This window comes from Sturnus vulgaris, chromosome 20, assembly GCF_052056855.1.
Source record: "Sturnus vulgaris isolate bStuVul1 chromosome 20, bStuVul1.hap1, whole genome shotgun sequence".
In the NCBI taxonomy this organism is placed as follows: domain Eukaryota; kingdom Metazoa; phylum Chordata; class Aves; order Passeriformes; family Sturnidae; genus Sturnus; species Sturnus vulgaris.
The window spans coordinates 3755088-3777274 of NC_142262.1; the positions used below are offsets into that span (position 1 = coordinate 3755088).

Here is a 22187-nt window from a genome sequence, read left to right on the forward strand (position 1 = left end):
GCTTTTTTTTCCTGGTGTCATCTGAGGAGTCCCCAGCTGTGCTGGGCTTTGTCACCCCCTAGCTGATGGCTGGGGATGAACTCCTGTTTCCAGCTTTAGAAGAATGACAATGCTGGCATTTGCTCACCTTTGTAAAGTATTTCATGAGGTGAAACAGCAAAAGATGCATCACTAGATCACCCAGGGTTCAGATTCAGATTGGGTTTTACAAATGCAGATAAGGAATATTCTGCACATGAATCCACTAAAAATACAGAGCACATGCAGACAGAAACAGGTCTGCCACTTCTGCAGAACCAGTCTGCTTTTCAAACATTTGTCAGCCCTTGCATGGAGAGCTGATAGCCTGGAGAACACTGATAAATCTTGGATTACCAACATCTTTAGGTTGTCCTGGCAAACTGCCAGCCATCAAATGCAGGGTAGTATTTCCATTCCAGGACCACAGCACTGAGACAAGACTCTTAGCTGGGGCAAGCTCTGACTGACCAACAGCTGGGTCAGGCCACACTTCCAGCCCCTTTGGGCCACCAGACATGGCTCACTCTGAGGTCAGCTGGTCACTCTGGTACTCACCATCACAATATTGGCCAGGTGAGCAGAGACAAGAGCATACACACCTCCAGAGGAGCCCACCACCGGCGCCCTCATGTCAGCCACTGACACTGCCAGGGACCCTGGGGGAAACAACAAAGTTTTGTGACAATTGCCCACCAAATAAACACACTCTCTCCTACTCTACATCCCTGCTAAGGCCTGCTTGTGCTAATTGCTGCAGGTCAGGAATACAGAAAGAGAAGGAGGGGGAAATTGATTGACTTGTGAAGCCAACTCAGTCATGTCAAGGCAGGGACTGATTGATTCCTCTGCCAGGCAAGGCAGAGTCTTTAAACTCGTGCTGCAAAAAGGCATTTATTCCCTGATTGAAAGAACAAGGAAGCAGGAGACAGACAAATGTCTGTGTTTGTTTCTCACCTGAAGATAAAATAGAAGTAGCTCCCATGTTGGTAAGAAAAATATTAGCACAGGCAGAAGGAACTAGGGACTTAGCACAGGCCTCTGATCAAAGCACAACCTATTACCCGTAAAACTTCAGAGTAAAACTAGTCAAAAATAACCTGATGGAGGCAGTAGGCACATGACAGAAAAATGACAGGTCAAGTACATAAAGGAACCACTAAAACAATACAGTCAAACATAGACATTGCTTCTTCTTATCCCAGTTGGAGGCTTGGATCTGCTCAAAGCTCCTTTCATTGCTGACTTTAAGAATAATTTAAGCAATAGAGGGAAAGGCAGATTTGCTGTCACAAGGAAGGGATAATGAAGATCTTTGTGATGAGTAGGAATGAGAAAAAGATATATTGGCAAATCTTGAGAGAGTCTTTGGTAGTACAGAATCTAATGAACTTCTTTGCTAATTGCCCAACTGATTCCAGGTCAAGAAAGTGCCGAGTTTCCACCAGCCAGTTCTGATGATAGCTCCCTCCTCCCTTGTATGGCCTGAGACTTCTCAGCTCTTAAACACTGCCATTAAGGAAAAAGTTAATGAGAAATAAAGGAAGGAGTAATAAGAACTTGCAGTTAAGTCCTCAGACACTGCACTGAATGCCTCAATTTCCAGTCTTAATGTGTCTTCTTAGTAAAGCCAGACAAATGAAAAAGAACCATAAATGTTGTGGCCTAACTACATTTTACTGTCTGTTCCTGATTATTTAGGAGCTGAGTTATCTTTATATTGCCTCAGCATGAATATACCCATTTCCCTCTCTCCTGGCACATGACAAAGAATAAAGGATGTTTCATAACTGGCTAAGATATCAGTGAAGCCCTGTGGTTTGGTAGGTGTATCTGTGTAGAAAAGCTATGTCTGGAAAGTTGCAAATTGGGCACCACTTTTGTTAGTGCTTGTTAAAGTAACAGTCAGGAGACAGTGGAGCTGCTCTGCTAACTCTTTTCTCTGCATTAAATACTGTTGGTGTTTGTACCATGCCTAGTGCTGTGTCCTAGTCCAATTATTCTTTCCACAGTCTCTCTCCTGGAATGCAGGATTTATTAGTACCCAATGCAGCCCATTCTACAAAGGGTTTATCTGCTTATTATGGAAGAAAAATAATTATGTGGCTGGAAAAAGCCAAACAAACACTATAAATCTTGAACTAAGGCAGTCAATCGCTGTCTGAGTTCCACTGTAAAGCTCTTGGTTGTTTTCACACCCTCCTCCTGTTTTAGTTAGATGTTGATCTATTACCAGCTAACTTCCATCACCTCCAAACTGCTGGAAAATCCAAACATAAATAAAAGCAATTCAGCACAAACTAAAAATCAATCAGACTCCATGGCTTAATGATGAAATGAATTTTCCAGATTTCTGTGCACTGCTCACAGCCTATGATCAAATACTTCTTGCTTACTAAGGCTGTAGAAACGTGATAGACAGGACAAATGGAGGAAGAACTGATACAGGACCAGCATGACTCCACATTCAGGAAGATCATCTAAAGCAAGGCTGTTTTAAAATAACAGGTAGTTGGTGCATTTTTAGCAGGTCTCTTAAACACAGACCCTATGGCTACATAGAAATACATGTCAAGTTGTACCATATTTTCTATGTCCAGCCCCTAAAGGATTTCAATGCACAGAAGATCAGTGAATGCTCCTCTCCTAATCCCAAATATCATAAAACATTTCTCCAACTCAAAAGCTAGCACAGATCATTTTCACTGCTTCTCCATCCATGCAGAGGTGTCACCTACCTGCCACAACTCCTGCAACGTACACAAAACTGATCCTCGCAGCTCCATGCACCATTTCCAGAGGAACCCCAACCAAGAGCTGAAGGACAACATTGAGCCCAAGGTGTTCTATCCTGCAGCAAGGAAAAACAACAGTTGTCCTCCAATTCTTCATCTCCTTGCTCTATCACTGAGACACAGATATCTTGGAAAGAAAATCAAATAGCACCCAATTCACATAAATAGACTAATGCTGGGAAAAACAGTGAGTGATTCCAGAAAAAAGCAGACCTAGAGTTGCAACATTTCTTCCCTCTTTGCTGCTTTTATCTTTTTTGTATCAATCCAGGTCCTTTCAGCCAAAGACCTTGTACAATGTTTGGCTCTTATTTAGACATTTTTTTCTTTTTTCTTTGTTTGAAGTAGTTAAACGACTTGTCAAAAAAAAAAAAAAAAAAAAGGCAGCAAGATGGCAGCAGAACCTGGAACAGAAGCCAGAAATGTGACCTGCTCCTCTCTTCTCCCTCCTCATCATTCCACTTTTCCCTGCACACATCACCCTGCCACAATGGGGAGTGGTTGTTAAGAATGAGGTGAAGTACAAGTTCCAAGAGAACTGCCATTTCCTGGTGCCATAATGTGCTTTACAGTATGGGACTGTCTGACCCTCACTCTTTTCTGCTGTGCCTACTTCAATGGTCAGAAGGGGAAGCAGAGGGATTTTCATCTCTGCTCAGGTGCCCAGGTGTACTCACTGATGCTCTCTCTTCACCTGAGCTGAATCAATAGCTTCAACCCAAGTTTTCTGTTGCTTTAATCAATACTACTTAACAAACCTGTCCTGCCACTTTTCAGAGCTCTATAGAGATATTAATCTGTAGGATCTCCCACACATGGGTAATAACAGCACCAGGCCCTGAGCAGGGTCCTCAACACTCTGCTAGTTTCTCAGATTTACCCTGGGCTTGCAGGACTGGGACCTCATTGAATGGTGACATCCCACTGGAGCCAAGGGTTTCCTGCTTTTTGTATGAAGAGAACCAGCTTACAAAGAGATGGATCTAAATTACACCCTTAACACAGAAGGCCAGCATTTTTGGGGAAAAGAAAGCAAAGTACCTAATGCCTTGAAAATATACATCCCATTTTATACAAGAAAAGGGTTGCTTACAGGCAGGCACTAGCAAACTTTGGTTTAAGTTATATGCATTTCCACTGTTCTGATCTTTTTCACGTTACCATAGCAATTTCCCATATACAGTAGAGAAAAACACTGATGGTGAGATGCAGTAATGACAGAATAGTCTCATAAACGAGAATTTAAAATTGGACTGTAAAAAAGTGCTAGAAATGATACTACAGAAAACAGTCCTTTTCTGATATCTTAGTAAGTTTGTTTCCGTTGAACTTCTCTCCAAAGATGAATTTCCCTCCTGCACACTCAGCACAGCAATGTTTCATCATGGGAAACTGCTGCATGTAACTGAGTTCTTTTATTACCTTCCTCAAGGCTTTTAAAGCCACTGGGCATGGTCAGTGCTCGCTCTGATCCAGCTGCTCACAGAATGCAGGAAATTAAATTAGGAACAAGCAGCAAAGGTCAAACCGAGAGCACTGAGATGAGTCAAAACATCCAAGTGACCTTTCACAGAGGAGAGGGAAGAAGCTTTGGCTGGCACACAGCCAGCATCATGAGGTGGCACCTGACATATCCACACAAAGCACTGAGTCTTATTTTTCAAAGGAAGCTTTTGTAAGAGCTCAGCAAAGTTTATCCTGGACTCTGAAGTGACTGCTCTGATTCACAGTTGTTCTTAAAAGACTTCCCAGGAGCAATCCCATTCACTTCTCTTCCCCATCATGCTAAGAGCTTTGAAGGCACCAGAGTCAATAAGAAGCCATAAAATATAATTACCCTTTGCCAGTACTGAATGTGTCATTCTTGAAATGACAATTTCATTGATTTATTCAGGACTTTCTCCTTCCCTGGGACCAAACAAATGGGACTGAGCATCAGAGCAAGTCATTAGTTATGGCAGTGATACAAATGTGTGAGCTTCAGATATCAACGTCTGCTTTCCATGAAAACAGAAGGGCAGAATTTACAACTTTGCCTTTTCAGCCCTTGACAAAGCTCCCTCCATCAGAACCAACACACAGCCTGTGCATTTTTGGAATCTTTCTAGAGGCACAGCCAGCCAAGCCATAGCAACTGCTGCCTTCTCAAACACCTTCAGGCTGCCACTTGCTCTTCAAAAAAAGACCGAATGCACTAAATTAAGGAGCAGTCCACATTACCATTTAAAAGTCTCAGCTGGAAGCAGGATAACAATAGACCCATGGCATTGTGCTATCCTCTCATTTGAAAATGAGAGGAGAATGATGGGTGTCCACTAAAAACCATTATTACCTTTCCAAGATTTATCTGTTTCCCTCACAAGAAAGAAGCTTAACACAGAGAAGTTAGAAATAAAGGAACATTTAGCTTAACTCCAGATACTGCAGATAAATCACAAGGTTTACTGTTCCAGTGGGACCCTCCATGGTTTTAAAGGCTGTGTAGCTAAAGGAGTTGGAATCCATCACGACGAGTCCCCTGCCCACCACCTTCCATTGTTCCACTCTGAGCCAGCCAGAGGTAAAATAATCCTGAGGGATTTTTTGGCCAGTGAGTGTGAAGAATGCCAGAGAACTGCCTGCTATAAGGGTGACCTGGCACAGGTTAGGGAAGCATGCCACAGAAAGGCATTTAATGCTGGAAAATTGTCCATGTGCAAATGCTTCTCCTCCAGTGTATCCTAAAGCAATCTGTAGTCATAGAAGCAATATGGTAAAACACCACCACCATCAAAAGAAAGCCCAAATACAAAATAACTAATAGTAGTTAAAATCAAGTGTTTCTTTCTTTTACAAGCCTAGTTTTCCCCATATTTTCAGTGAAATTTTCGTATTTTCTCTTCTCATTTTATGTAACCAGCCTCATGTCTAAACCCAGTAGTCCCCACTTGCAGGATGAAATCTATGGAATATTTACTCTTTGGGGGGATTCAGCACACAGAGGACAGATGTTGCCACATTCAAAAGCTTCTTCTACAAACTTTTCCCTACTCTTCCCTTGGGTGGAGTCTGTTTTTATCCAGGGATCTGAGGCACATCTTGTGCTCCAGGGCAATTACACACCAAGGAAGTTATTCCATGGCAGGGAAGAGACATCAGTATGTCTTCCATCAGAGAAATGGAAAAAGACAAAGATCAACTTGATCTTTCTGGCCTTTCATAGAAGAACATTGACTGATGGAAATACAGGCTTTCTATTTAAGAACAAAGGGTCCTTATGCAGTTGCAAACTCTACACTACTGCTAAAAGGCTTGTTGCTGTCATTTTTCAATGACAGAATTAAAGAAAATTGCAATTATCTGCCAGGAATGTGTGAAGATAATGATCTGAGAAACTGCTCAGAGGGTGTAGAATGTTTTGTACAGGGATGAACTTTCCAGTGACACTTACTCATCACCATGGCATCACAAACATCAATTAAGTCTATTTGAATTTTGTGAGGACTAGGACAGCTGAGAAGAACAGAGTTAGAATCTGTATATTCTTCACCTTGTATATTCTTCCCAAGTCTGCTACATACCTCCCATGGGATGAAGGAGGATTCATTTTACTGTGCACCTTCATTTTGCATGAGATGGACCATTCCCTGTCCATCTGGTCACTCGAGATTGTCAGCTCTTCAGGAGCACTGGTGTTTGCCCAGTGTGTACAAAATGGGACTTCAGGCTTGACACAGCCTCCCAGGCATTATCTCAGTCCCTAGAGAAGGGACCATCATTACTGAGAGATGACACGTCCCAGGCACAGGGAATTTAACTGACTTTTCCAACACCCTGCAGTTTTTAAATACCAGCCCAGCATCTTTGCAGACTTGTTCTACTACCTTCAGTGGGCTTTGACCTGGTTTTAGGAAGAGCACAGTAAGAACAAAGTGTGGTCCCAACACTGCTGGGGAGAAGAGCAGCATCTGTTAAGTTCCTTTTGTTGCCTCCTCCCTTCGGAGAGCTGTGAAGGTTTGCACCTCATTGCCCCACATTCCACAACATCTTCAGATTTTTACACACAATTTATAACTGAGTTTTAAAAATTTAATTCTGAGCTGATTCTGTCACTTCCTCTTTCTCTCTGGGGAACCTAAACTGTTTGTAAGTACTCACCCTGCATGCATGAATATGTAGGTTAGGTACCTCCAAGCCTGGGCTCGAAGCTGGGGATGGTACAGTAATGCATTCTTCAAGTACAAGGGGTGGCTGACTTGCAGCACAAATCTGTCTAAGACCACTCCATTGTAAAGAAAAAAGGCAACCTAGAAGAGCAGAGAGATTCATTGGTTAGTAAATGCCTTTTCTCACCAAAAAAATAGCTCAAAATAATGGAGAAAAAAGTAATATATACAAAAAGTTTTCTCCCATTTGACAATGACTTGAAATTTGACAGCTTCACATGGCATGAAAATTCCCTGTTTTGAGGAACCTGCAACACATTAACTGTATTTGTGGTCTTCTGTAACACACCAGCCCCTGAGTCAGAGGAACCTGCTCCCAGCCAGCACCCTACAATCATTGTCATATTCTACTCCATACTTGCTTGAGCACATTACTCAGCAAATGTGCAAAGATCTCATTTGGGAAACATATGAGCAGGTCAGAATATTTAACCCAGAGGTTCCTTCCCGTCCTTTTTCTCTCCACTCACAGAACAGAGGTAACTGTATAAAAATTTCTAATACCTTTGACTTATCCATTTCTCTAGAACAGTCCTGTTTTTACTTCTCATACATTTTTGCTCTAGTTTCCCCAAACTATGTAGTCTCATATACAAATTGTTCCAATGACAGGATCAGACTCCACTTAAACACACCCCAACCAAAATGGCCAGCAGCTTCACATCTGTCCCCATCCAGGTCTGAACGAGTCCCTCTCTAACCCTTGGCTGTGTCCAGCAGAGCCTTTGGCAGTGTGGCTGGGCTCCCAGGGAGGGCACTTGCCTCTACAAGAGTGATGGTGATCATGAACCAGGGCGGGGGGCAGCACGTGTAGCTGTCATAGTACCACTTGCGGTCGATCTCGCGCGGCAGGGTCTCGTAGGCCACGTGCCGGATCAGCCTCTGCGACAGGCTCAGCCCCGTCTCCTCCAGCAGGGCCTTGCTGCACAGCCTCCTGTTCCCCTGCAGGATGGCCTGGCGGAAACTGTTGGACCTTTTGTTGCTCATCTGGGTAAAAGGGAAAGGAAGAAACTGTGAGTACAAAGCAAGGCCTGGCAGAGCCATCAGGGAGAACAGTGCCAGTTTGGTAGCACCAGATCCAGGCAGGCAAGAAAGCCACCACGAGGCTGAGCTTTAGGATCCAAGTCTTGGGACAATGACAGAGTGGTCGACTTGGTGTGCAAGGAAAACCAGTACCACGGTCTGCAATTATGATGCCAATCAACGAGGTCAGAGCAGAACTCTGGCAAGGCTGCTGATGCACCTGGCTGAGCTCTGTGGCTCATTCTCCCGACTTCCATGCACTGTCTTCACCATCAGTTATCACAATCAATATTCCTGTGTCCTCCTCCTTCTCCCTGTTCCCCCTGCTCTATCACACTTCCCTGCAGCCTTGAGGCAGAAAATTTCTCAAATGTAGCAGCAGGCACTTTCACAGCACATCTAACCCTTGTGGCAGGAGTTAGTTCTGGGCAAAGAAAATTATCTCTGTGTAAAACAAAACTGCCTGAGCAACAGCAACAAACAACAAATTAATTGGCTGTACAGACTGCCTTAGCTCCTGTAAGCTTGCAAGTCTCTTTACAAGGCTTCTTTCATAAGTTATCCTCTGAGGGGACAGGTTCTGAGATGGCAGAGGCTTACATTATCACCCTACATGCATAGATTTAGCTGTCTATCTTTTTGAGTGTACACTTTCCAGTGTAATGCAGCTTGGATGCATAATTAGAGCAATTGCATTTGCAAATTAGGCAGATGGAATCTTATGCTTAGCCTGCTGGGGGCGGGGGAACAAACCAGGTCTGAAAGAGCTTGCTCCAAGATGTCTATAATTGTTAATTAGCCCTGATGCATTACAGCCCCTCTCTGTACTGGCTGAATCTTTGGCAGGGAGCTCCAAAGGCTCACTGTGTACACAGGCTGCTGCAGAGGAACCTCCTATTGTAGCAGCAAAGCAAACACAACAGCCTGGTCCTTCTTCTGAGAGAACTGCTAACTGCTCTCAAACCACCAGCACCTCCAGCCTCCCAGAACGAAGCAAGAGATGACATTGGCTTCCAGTTATCTCGGCTCATGCTAGTTTCAGCTGATATCCCAAAGCCAGCACAGCCCAGAGCTTGTGCTGTCAATGCCCAGGCAGTCAGGGAATTGCTCCAAGATGGACCAAGCTGCTTAAACACAGTAATCACTGCAGAGAGCCACCTCCTGTTAATCACTGGAGGAAGGCAAGGGGCCATCTGAGGTGACAGCACTGTGACCCTCTCTGCCCTTCCCTCCTCAGCCTTCACTTGTAGTCTGTCCCCCCAACACAGAGGAGCATTGACTGTCAATTGGTGTTCTTATATTTTTTTTAACTGGGGAAGATTTGTTGTTGTTGTTCTCTTTGAGCTGTTTCAGTGAGATGTTTTACCCTAACAACTCTCTCCATTTTGGTATTTCTCCTTTGCTCTTTCTTTCTTTCATTCATTCAGAAAACACTTGCAACAGAACATTTCTGGGGAAAAAAAGCAGAAAAACAAAGAATAAAAAAAAGTCCACAAAGTGTCTCTCTCAGTATTCTCAAGTCTATCATTCAGAAGCCTGTATCTAAAACTAGGCAAGTTGAGGGGAAAAAATTGTTGTGGTCCTCGATTACATTAAGAAAGCCTGGTCATACTGAAAGACAATAATAGACAAACATCCAACAGGTACAAGGCTTTCCTTAGCATGTGTGAGATGCCTTTTGATAGGTAACAGATGTACCTCTGTTTCAAAGATACTTTTAGCCACCTAATGACCTCACAGTGTCCACAGAAGAAAGCTTCACTCCAGGTTAGTTCAGAACAGCCTTTCAGAGATGTTCTGCATGTACTCCTTCACAAAGCTAATTCTTTTCTCTCTGGCATTGCTCCATTTGTGGGCAGGAATAAATTCAGACTGAAACTATAAACTTGCCTGAAGATACCAGACAGTTGACTGGAGCTGCTGATCTGCTTATTCCAATTACAGCGATAAATGGGATTTCCTGCCTACCACATAACAGTCAGTGCTTTTCCCTGCTGCAGCACTTCAGTGGAAAATATAATCATTTCCAGAGTCAAGGAAAATCATCATTTCAGTTCACCATCAAGAAGTGCTGGCCATCTTTAGCAGATGATGACCTCATCAGTGCAGAGACAGCTGAGGGAGATGGGCAGGAAACTCCCAAGGCTGCTGATGTCCATGGCCAGGCTCATAACAAAAATTTCCTTGCATCTGTTGAGCAGAGGATCCTAATGGAGACACCCCTGAACCTGTCTGTTACTGTTGAGTATGACACAAGGGACCTGAACTCAGCACAGCCCCATCAGTCCAGTGTCCTCTCTGCAATAGTGCTTGTGCTGCCCATGGAGCCCAGAAAACAGCCAGGGTACTGCAAATTCACCACCATGACATTTCTGAAGGTGCTCCTCAACATACTAAAAACAGGACAGAAGGGAAAGGTCTTCTTAGATTTAAGAGCAAAATATTGCAGGATCACTGTAAGTCATACCTCAGATGACCAAAGCCTCCATTGGCTCTCCTGAGGAGGTGGGCAACTGGACTACTGTTCAGCAGAAAGCTCTGCCTTCTTCCTTCCAGAGAGGAAAATAAATCCCTCACACAGATCTTTCACACCCCACACAGAAGCTAACATGGAAGGGACATGAAAATATTTGCCAGATCTTCTTTAGAGCAAAGGATATGGAAAGAAGGTCCAGGTTCCCTCTACATGCTGTAGTCTTGGCATAGTTTTACACCCCATTGAGGCAGGGACACAGTGTCAGGAGTGTGCCAGACGTGCTGAAAAGCCCCCACAATCCCACAAGATGTGGATGAGTGGATGTACTGAGCCCTTGTTAAAATCAGGCCTCTCAGGAAGGAGACATCCTGCTGGTCCCCACCTGCATGCACTGCCCATAGCACCAAGAAGGAGATGATCTCCAAAGAGACAGCACAAATGCCAGGGCTGAAGCAAACACAGCAGTCCTGGTTACTCACATGACCCCACAGGCCTTTGGATCAAGCTAGAAGGAGATGGGCATGAGGAGAGACAGAGGACTGAGTCATTATTGCTGCTCTCACCAATTCTTGATGAGAAGTCTGTTTTATTCCTCAGACTGACTTGGGAAGACTCAAATCTTCCCAGAGTCTCGCATATGGTCACAATTTGCTGACTTGATTTTGGAATTACATAATATTGGTATTTATGAGCCAATTATTTAATCATCAGCTGAAAGAACACTAGGCCCATTGTTGGCCTGCACATTATCATGGCTCCAGGAGCCCAGGGCAGCCTACTACACTTCTCTTCAGGCAATTGATCTAGGACTTCTTTAATGAGTGTGATATTAAAGCTGCAAGCAGATGGGTAAAGCAAACAGTATGTGGAGAGAGAAGGTAGCAGTGGGGAGCAACACATTCCCTTAGTCCTTCCTGCCTGCAAAATGGTATTATGCAGAGAGAAAGAAATTTCCCTTGCAGAAGAGCCAAGCTGAGCTGACTGGTACCCAGGTGCTGTCACCTCTGCCCTTTGGTATCACCCTACCAAAACAAACCAAGGCTTAGTGCTAGAGCTCTGCTCTAGGGCTGGGTTTGATACTTCTGTGCAAAAGGAAGATTTTTTCCTACTTATATTTGAACCTGTCTTCAACAACGAAAATGTGAACATTTAGGATGAGTCCTTACTGTCAAGAGTAGCACAGTGACAAACTTTGATGAAGTACAAAGCCCTGCTTTTGTTTAGTACACATGGCACTCTAAAATTACTCTGGGATAATCTGCAACTTGCAAAGGAAGTTGTCCATCCCCATTGGCAGACCAGTTTCTTGGTGCTCCCTGGATATCTGTAGTACTGTGGCTACCTCTAGATAATCAATAGCCAAGTCCACAGGACTTCCCCCATCTCCAATTTCAGGCTTATGTGGGGCACAGTACCCTTTCTATGGTTTTATTCAGCCTCACTCAGAAAGTTTTGAAAAACATGGATTTCTGCCCATTATGTATTGGCATCTTTGAGGGTGGTCTCAAGCTATTTTTAAACACATGCAGCTCTGACAGGCAATGCATTCAGATCTCCAGCTCTGATCCTCCAAGACACAGAACACTAAATCAGAAGTTAGCACAAGCTTTTTAAAAGCCTCTGCCAGCTCCAGTTTTATAACCCACTTTACTTACAAATGCAACCTCTCCAATCAATTTTGCTTTCAAGACTCACATTTATTTCCTTCCCTCTCCCCACACTTCTACAAAATGCTAATGTGGGTAGAGACAGCTTTTCCCAAAATGCATATCTCAGCATTAAGTTCATCTATCACAGATGTTCACATCCTCTGAGCCAACCTGGTTGTACTTTCCCAAACAGTATCAAAGGGAAAAAAAACCTGAATACCAAAGACCAACATTCTGATCTGATTTGACCAAGCAGTGGTTTACTCTAGGGATTCAAAGAAAAACGCAGGAGAGATAAAATAAATTATCCCTGCTCAAGGTTTTGCCTCATTACTATTAAATGTGCCAGGCTTAGGTCTTCCAGCACTTCCAATAGAAAAGGTAAAACACTTTAAAATTTCAAGGTTACTTGAAAGAACGTTACTCGCAGGACAAGACTAATGTTGTGGCCCAAATAACATTGTAACACAGTGCTTCAAAAATGTTTGCTGCTCACATTAAAAATGAGGTAGAATTAGCCTGTCCCTAGAAGCCAGCAAGACCAGGGAAAGCAAAGCAGGTGATGATTCTTGATTTGGAAAATCAGATGTGCATTTAATTAGTTAATATATTTTGCTCATTACTGAGATGCTACATCAGCTTCAAGTTACTACAAAGCCACAGCCAAACATTTCTGTTGGAAGCAGCAGTGTTTTGTAGTAGCTTGTAGTAAGCTCTATCACAGTTCACAGGATATTATGTGAAGTAACCCAGGACTGCCAACAGCAATTCCTGTTCAGCAAGAATCCCAGCAAATAACATCTCAAGTATAATTACCTCCTGGCTTGTCTCTTCCCTAAAAGTAGCAAAGTTAGTTAAACACTTTGGTTCACTGTCTCCTCCTGTGACCCATGCTTTTCATAGCCAAAATTTTCTCTGTGCATCTCTTTTCACAATGCTGCAAAGCAACCAGACAGCAAAGATGCACGAGATGTCTCCAGTCGTACAGGAAACACTTTTGTTACTCTGCACTGTCTCAGACACAGCATAAGAAACCCCATCTGAAACTGCTTTCTGCTGTTACTACAAATCACAGTGCAGAAACAGAAATTGATATGATTGCAGCATTGTGTTTTATAACTACATGAGCTGAATTTCGTACACACAGAGGAGAAGTAATTTCCAATGAGCTGCCTATCTGATCTTTTTGAGCCTCTTCTGTTTTCAGATCACATTAGGAGTTTTCATCTTCCCTGAATTTATTAATTTCTGACTTTATTTCCTGAGTGCTTTCTGGGGTCTAGTCTCATATTTTAAAAGTTTCAATTTCATAAATTTAAGTTGCTTTGCTGAGTTGAGAGCAGGCATGGATGTTGTTATTAAGGTGAGAAGTCCTATAATTACATTTTTGATGTATCTAGAAGTTCACACCATCATTTTTGGCAGCAGGTAAATTCTTGCTAAGCTACTGAAACAGACAAATTAACCTGAGCACAAAGCAGAGAGGGCTAATGATCATCAAGCACAAACATGAACCTGAGCACCACCACAGCAAGGACTGACAGCTAGGAGGTGAAGGAAATCCCTAATTTCACAGTGATTCTGTATCAACTGTGCTGTTTCTTTCTATCAGGAAGTTCAAAAGAAAGTTCAGAAGGCAGTGAAAAGAGGAGTCCTAAAAAAAGTCTGGATGTTGGAAATCAATAGAAATTAGAGGAGAAGTGAGAAGAGAGATGTCATTTGCAAGTAGTTTAATGTTTTGGCATTTGCATTGCCTATTGATTAGAAAGTGCAAAAAATGCAGACAAGGATAGAGGGGCTGATGACAAGAAGATCAATGGCTTTTTTATAGGAGTCATTCAATAGTAGTGAAGGAAATTTGCTGTTTTGCAGAAACCACATCGGCTGGGTGTGAGCTGGCATAGCCTCCTATTCCCAAAGGAGAATGTCCAAGCATTTCAGCTCCCATCTCCCTCTCATTAGCTTGTGCTGCTCCTGAGCCCTGTGGAGTGGGGAGAGAAGAAAAAGCCCAGTTCTATTCCTGAGCCTCTTGCCAATGTGTTACCTGGCCCTAGGCCATCATTTCTGTAAAAGAAATTCGACGATGCCTCTTCCTGCTACCTAAGTGTTGTGCAGCCCAATTAGTGAATGCTTGCATGGTGCTTTGAATATCCCCAACTGTGGAACAAGCAGCTGTTACTATAAATACTCTGCTGAGCACTGAGGACCACACTGTTTGTTATGCTGGAGCTGAGGAAAACCTCACACTGTGTGATCTGTTTAAGAGCATTTATTTACTGAGTACCTAGATAAGACAGCCTGGTTAGATACAGCAGGTTTATGTCATTCCAACAAAGTAACTTCACCTTGACACTGCCCACAGCCTGATGGAGGTCATGACCTGGGTCCTTGACAGCTGGGCCATGTTATCATACTTTTCTGATTAATGTGAAAACAGGACACAAGCATGTGTTTTCTAAACCAAGAACACATGCATGAGTGAACATGACAAATGAAGGGATCAAAACCCCACGTTGTCTGAGATGCAAATTACTGTACTCTGCATCAGGGACACATTCAGTTTTCAGAGAAACCTCAGAGATGTCACCAACTTCCATTCCTCTTTGACTTTGTCACTCAGGCTTATAATAATATTGCACTAAATCTGCTGGGATTCAGGCATTCAATGACAGAGCGAAAACAAGGCAAAAGCCTGAATGGCCAGTGTCCAAGATATCTTGCAAACAACATTTCTAAGCCATCCTGGGCACCTGACAACACATGTCTACAATTGTGTTGACTCAACAAACTGCCTTGACAAGAAACAGAGCATCCCTTCACTAATTGACTCATTAGTAGAGATAGAGAGGCATCCAGATCATGACTCATGCACTCTGAGACACCTCACCTGGGATAAAATGAATGTGACCTAGAAACACTTTATCCCTGCTGCTGTTGATGCCTACAGCAGTGCAATATGACTCCACCTAGCACGTCAACACAACATTATCTATATGTTTTTGTCTGGAAGTGGTGAAATCTCTAGATAAAACAGGAGACATCCAGACTGACAGACCTCTGCTTGCAAACAAATGGCTCATTATAGCAGCTAGCAACTGATACTGAGAGCAAAAACCTCTAAACTAGCAGTAGCCATTGCTTCATGATCTTACTATAGCTCCCACAGTTCCTTCCCATGCAAATTTGTTTCCCTGGAAAAATCAGAAGTAATTTGACTCTTGCTGAAGCATTCAGTCACCACTGAATGCTTCAGCAAGTCCACGCAGAATGTGATGCAGCAAACACTGGTGTTAATAAAGAGAGGGAAAGAGAGAGAGACACTGTCCCTCGACAGCCCTCAACATGTTTTAAGCAGAGCCAAGGACTGACAGGCCCTGCCAGCCAGAGCACTCACCAGGTTGACGAAGTCCTGGTAGCAGATCCTCCCCTCAGAGTTGCTGTCTGCCAGGGCTAGCAGGACCTCCAGCTTGTGGGGGTCCAGCTCTGAGCCGTGTCTCTGCAGAAGGGAGCGAAACTTCTCAGTGCTGATGTAGCCAGTGTTGTCAGGATCAAACTGGGATAGGAGGGGAGAATGCCACAATTAACAATCTCATGTTACACACAACTCTGTCCTATGCATTCATCACCCACTGCAGACTCATAGGGATACAGAGGCTGCTCTAGGCTTTGGTTACACTGCCCTGCAATCACCCAGGGACTGGAAAGCACCCTGCTGCAGAGAGGGGTGAGTCTAGGCACCATCATCCCCACCATCATCACATTTCCACCCAAGCTTCAGCTACATCAGCTCCCTTCACCTTCTTTCCCTCTGCATCATCATTTCTTGTCATTTTTTTATGTCTCTTTCTATCTGGAACATCAAGCAAACCAGAGACGCAGTTTGTGAGATAAAATGCACTGAAAACAGTTTTACTCCTCTATTTGCTAACACAATTGCACCACAGGACTATGTCATCCCTCCTCAAGCCCCTTCCGTGCTCAATGTTTCTTGACAGTCACCTTTCCAGATCATCTCTAGAGATGCCTTCACTATGGTAAGTGCTTTCACTGCTGAAGAGCTATTTTAAGACTGTTGGGAAAGAAAATCTTTGGACAGGAAGCAAAGCAGATGAACACCATGTCAAACTAAAAGTGACAAGGCTGCCACATGCCATTTTGAGAATGTAAACCAGAGTCATTAGAAGGAAAGTCCCAGGTGAGACCTGGAGTGAATCCCACTCTGACCAAAAAATTACTGTTTTCCCTGGGCCTAAGTGGCTAATCTAGAAATGCCACTGGAAATGGAAATGAGATGGAAAGAGACACCTTTACAAGGCTGTCCAAATTTATGACTGTTCCAGTGACCTCTAGGGCACTCTGTGAGGGGCTGCCAGCTCACAAGGCACAGCCTCAGCCCTGACAAAGCCAGTGCTGGCACCACGCCGAGCACATTTCTGCTGTGCTTGGAAAAGTAGTGGCTGCAAGCTCCCAGAGCAGCCTGCACTAGCCCTGGTGCAGTCTGATCTCTACCAGTGCTCTGTTGCTGGGAGATTTTGTATTTGATTTCCAAACTTGGCTGTGAGGATCCTGGTGCTCACTGGCCTCCTTTTGTAGATAATGATATCAAGCTTGTTTGCTGGATTGAATGGCTGTCAGGGGGCAGGGTGGTCAGGAGGGAGTCTTTTCATGGAAACATTTGGGATATAATAGGGCCTTGGCAGAGCCAAAAAGGTCCTGACAATCCTCACTCTTTCCTAACGGAGAACAAAAGTTGAACAGGCGCTGTGCCTTTGATCAGACACAGTGGAGTAAAGGCTGTCTTGGCAAGGGAGGAGGTGGGAAGGAGGATGTGGCAGAGGATGCAGCCTGCCAGCAGCAGGGCTGGCATGGCTCTGCAGTGAGCAGAACAGCTATAAAACACACCAACCTCAGGCATGGGCTGCTCGTTTAGAGGCTGCAGTGCCCATGTGCGAGGATCTGGCTCCATCTCCTTCTGGCCTCAGCACCTTTGTCCTGCTGCTCTGCTCTCCCCAGCTGCTTAGGAGCTGTCTAACCTGAGCAGGGGAGGTCACAGCTCCTTGCTGGAGGAGGGCTGTCTGCCTTTGGTCAAAGCAGCAGCCCCTCTGTGAAGAAGCTGCTGGGGCAAGTGGATTACACAAATCAAGATAAACCAAGTGACCTGTGGACAGTCAGAGCTGGACACTCTCTCCTGATCTCTGTCAAAGGTTGTCCTGCCCTTGTGAGGTGGCCTGGATGTACCTCCCTGACAGATGGCACCCAGAGCCAAAGGTGGATTTCATCAGCTGTTTACTGTTAAACAAAGGCTTAGTATTAATCCCTGGAGAAGTTTAGCTCCCCTACTCCAGACCATTCTGATGCTTTGAGTTAACAGTTTAAACTCTAAACCTAACCCCAAAAGTCAGGGCTTCTGCACTCAGGCTCAGCTCTTATGAGTTTTGGCTCTTGCTGTGCCTCTCAGGCCAGCCTGTTTGTGGTGCCCAATCCCAGGAAATAAAGTATTATTAGCACAATACCTGGGATGACCTTTCTCAAGGGGAATTTGTAGGAGCTGGGAGATGAGTCATTCAGTGAAAGAGTCTAAGACCTGCAACCTCATAGATACTGCTCTGTTCATTCTTGTTTCCCAAAAACATTTGACCTAACCAACTTCTTACTTAATTGCACCGCTTTAACTGTATCTTGCTATTTCAAATATCAGAACCTAGCTTGTCTAGGACAAAACCTTTTGCTCCTTGAGAGCTTAAGTACCTCTCTACTTTGAGGGCCAGGGTCAGCACCCAAAGTGTGGGATTCTCCCCATGCTGTGTGCTCATGGACTCTGTAGGAAAGACCAAGGGCTGCAGTCCCAGGGAACATGGCTAGTCCTTCAAAGGGCAGACGAGATACAGAGCTGAAGGACACCGGCCCCCCAGAGAACAAAAGAGCTGCTGAGATCATAAACCACTTTTCCCAGACTTTGTTCTGCTTTAAAGCCTTCCAAAAAGAAGCATTTTGTAACCAAGAACAGAAATTACACAACTGCTTCAGAACTTCAAACCAGCCCACAAGGACACACTAATGACTTCAGACTCACTGCTGCTGGAGCTGATACATCATGTCACTCAGGATGTTGCTGTTACTGGCTGCTGGTTTCCACAGGCACAGCTGAAGCTGGAGCTGTCTGGTGGCTCTAAGTGAATCTGCTTCTTTCTCACACCAATAGGCACCAGCATTCCTCCTTCAGCTCACTGAAGTCTTGCTGCTTGCTCCACAAAAATCAAAGCAGTGGCAGAAGATAGCTGGTGTTTTCTGTACTGTAATTTGGCTATCGATTCTCTCCTCCTCTTCCATGTTATTATATATAATTATTTTTAAGCACCATGTTAATGATAATAATTAGAAATAAGTTTAAAGTAAAACAGTGGATCTGAACAACATGAGAACAAGAGATGAGCAATGAACAACTGACATCTGAACTCAAATACCTCAGAGCAGGGTCAGAGCACAAGTCCCACAACCTGGAGCAGAATGTTTTACTGTCAACCACAGCTGTAAGGAAGTCCTCCTATTTATGTTTATACAATATTTTTAAGTGTAAGATTTGTCTATAAAAATGTATATAAAAATCTCATCTGCCACCACTCAAAATCCACACCAATACTTCAAACTGCCTCAAACCCTGTTTCTGACACCACAGCTATCCACAAAAATCAAGGGGTTGAGGAGGTTCTGCATATTCTGTGTCCCTACACATGGAAATCATAGAATCACAGAATGTGCTGAGTTAGGATGGGCCCATCAGGATCATCGAGTCCTTCATGCTCCATCCAGCTCCTGGCCCTATGCAGGACAGCCCAAGAATCCCATCATGTGCCCAAGAATCCCATCATGTGCCCAAACATTTCTTGAACTCAGACAAGCTTGGTGCTGTGACCACAGCCCTGGGGAGCCTGTTCCAGTGCACAACCACCCTTAGATATCCAACCTAAACCTCGCCCTGACTCAGCCCTAGCCATTTCCTTGAGTCCTGTCATTGGCCATAAGAGTGAGGAGATCAAATCCTGCCCCTTCACTGGCCCTCATGAGGATGTTGAAGATCACAGTGAGGTCTCTCCTCAGTCTGCTCTTGTCCAGGCTGAACAAACCAAGGGACCTCAGCCCTTCCTCACACGGCTTCCTCTCAAGAGCCTGCATCATCCTCGTGGCCTCCTTTGGACACTGTTAATAGCTTCTTTTTCATAATGTGACGCCCAAAACTACACACAGCACTCCAGGTGACGCTGCACCAGTGCAAAAACGTGACAGCAGACTCAAACCACTCAGCTCCATCAATTATAAAAGAGACAACTGACCTTTGCGAGCTGCTTCATGCATTTATCCATGACGATCTCCTTCGGGGCCAATTGTCCCACAAGCCCAGGCGAGCATCAGGGTCTCACCCGAGGACAGACAGTGCCTGGAGGCAGCAGCAGGGCTGTGCTGAGCCCGGCTCCAGCCCCACGGGGAGCAGAGCTCCCTCAGCACGGGCACCACGGTGCCTTCCCTCAGCGCAGCTCCTTCTGCCTGTCCCCAACTCTCACCAGGGCTGAGGAAGCCGTTCCCCCCTCGTCCCCCACACAATAGGACACTAACGGCAATTTCATGCAAGGTTTCCTCCGCATTTCAATGACAATCACCCTTAACTCCCTTGATCCTCAACCAGGCTCTTAAGCAAAAATGTAAATATGTTAATGACCGTAGCAGCCATCTGACCCAGGATCTTAATTCCCTAGCCCAATACAAGCTGTTTTTCTCCTGTTTTTTCCTTATATTAGAGGAGACACACCACAAACTTAAGGTCCCACAGCAAAACTACAATGCTAAAGTAAGGTGAGGGGGCCTCACAAACTATGATGAAAATAGGAAATTTGGTTGAGGAAAGAAAATGCAATCTCAAATTGTTCCTGTTCTTTAATTAAAGACACATCAGCCACGGTTGAGTGAGCAAGTAGGGTGGAGGCTGGTGCTGCAGACAGACAATGAGTATCTTGGGAAAACTCAGACATTGAGAGTGCAGCCAGCTGCTCCTCTCCCATGGCACACAGCCCTCGGGGGCACCGGAGCAGCTGGAGAGTCAACAGCTGAACTGGGCACAACAGGAGGATCCTTGGCTGGCTTTAGGATTGCAGGAACAGAGTTTGCTACCACCCATAGTTTCCTCATTGAAGGGCTTTGTCTTGACATCACCAAAGCCACACATTATCTTTCCAGAGGGCAAGGCTCCAAGCAACTTCATCTAATTTGGAAATTGGCCTTGAGTTGGACCAGTTCCTTAAAATCTGAGTCATTCTAAGGTTCAGTGGTATCTTCACTTTTGGGAGAGACTGGCCTGGCAGTGTCAGGTCTTCTGGCTCTGATCCCAGCTCTGCTCCAGACTAGGAGATTCTGCAAAGAAATTGCCCTGAGTTTTAGCTTCTCCTTCCTATTACACAGAAATGACAACTCCTGATTCATTTCCCACCAGAAAGGAGCTCTCAATAGTTGGCCTGTTTTTTTATTTACATGTAGGCCCTTTTCCACTGGAAAGGGGGAGATGCTGCATGCAACATCTTTTCAGCTCCAAGGATTTCAGAAACCGCTCTGAACTTTGCTGGATGGAACTCAGATGTTAGGTGGCACAGTCTCTGCAATCTAGGGATGCTTAATGATCCTCCAATCTCTTCCAAAGGTGAGAAGTGCATGTGAGAAACCCTGATCCAACAGAGGAAGGCCAGTCAGAGGTAAACGCATATCACTCCACCCTGAAATCCAGCTTCCCATTTCAAGTCACCTCATGTGAGTGGCCTGAACACACGTGGTAAAGCATTAATGCTGGCTCCAGTGATGCACACTCGCCTCCCCTGTAAATAATGAATTTACTCACCACGGCCCAGACAATATCAAGTGATTAAGGGCTGTCCAGCAGTACTTTTAGGGCATGTTAGATTGCTTTGACCTGAGATGAACCCGAGGGCTGGAAACATCACCCAGCTCTCAAAAGCCAGATTGCTTTTAAGCACAGAGGATATTCCCTCAGCAAGCTGTGCTCCCAGACACACCTGCTCCCCAGGAAGGCTGCAGTGAGAGCACGGAGCTGCCCAGCTCAGCACTCACCTAGGCCAGGGGGCATTCCAGAGAAGAAGGGAATCCAGCCTGTCACCTGGATTTGGGTAACTGTGTCTCTGCATGCAGCACATGGCAAAGTGGAGATGGAGGGGGCTGGCATAAGATTCCCTTTTCCTTGAAGAGCAGAATAGCCTGAAAGACCAGATTCATGAGCTAGTTGGCCAATCCATAGAGGCATTTCTCTTCTAATTTATTTCTCTTACAGTCTCAGGCATAAAGACAAGGAAGGGACCTACATTACTACCATCTGTTGTTACCTTCTGCAGAAACACTTCATCTAGACAGTGGAAGCACAGATTCAACAAGAATGAGAGAATCAAAAGATTCAGGAGTGTGCTACTACTCAGCTCTGAGGCAGACAGGAAAAACGGCTTGGAATCAGATTTGATTCTTGGTATTGCCAAGATTGCTGGAGTGAGCCCACAGACCTGTGTGGTGTTGTGACCTTCCCACCTACAGGGCACAGGCACCACACCTCTGTTCATGTGATCCAGCTCAGTGAGGGTGTGCAGATCTCAGAGTGAGGCTGGATGATGGCTGCAATGGCAAAGGGCAATTGCCAAGCCATCAGGCCAAGCAGCACAAGGACACTGTGAACAGACATGGCCTTCTGGGGAGGTTTCAGGTGCAGAAACCTATCGAACTTTCCAAAGCCAGTGGCAGCTGGACACCACACTGAACTTCTTGACTCTACAGAGGTCACACCCCTGTCCATAACCACCATAGGCCAAGCAAACCCTACACTTGGAGACCCTGGTAATTTCTGACCCACAGCTTGCAGGGGAAGCCTATCATGCTCAGCCAGGTACTCAAATTTATGTTTTTGTCTCCATGCTCAATTTTCATACAACTCTCTTCCTGATCCATCCTCTGCCTGTGGGTTTCTTGCTGCAAGACC

The 22187-nt window shown here is 44.8% G+C and overlaps 1 protein-coding gene across 5 annotated transcripts in view; it reads right to left on the minus strand.

The window, feature by feature from the left end:
* RHBDL3 (rhomboid like 3) overlaps positions 1-22187 on the minus strand; it is a 59616-nt gene that overhangs the window by 7973 nt on the left and 29456 nt on the right. For 4 of the 5 annotated variants that reach the window (XM_088176758.1, XM_014878146.2, XM_088176755.1 and 1 more), the window contains 5 exons: positions 15561-15719; positions 7781-8005; positions 6951-7099; positions 2757-2869; positions 577-677 (listed from right to left, as the gene is read on the minus strand). In XM_088176758.1, coding sequence (XP_088032884.1) covers positions 577-677; positions 2757-2869; positions 6951-7099; positions 7781-8005; positions 15561-15719 — 747 coding nt within the window. Of the gene's footprint in view, positions 1-576; positions 678-2756; positions 2870-6950; positions 7100-7780; positions 8006-15560; positions 15720-18239; positions 18654-22187 lie in introns of those variants that run through there. The other variant, XM_088176756.1, reaches the window with a different exon arrangement.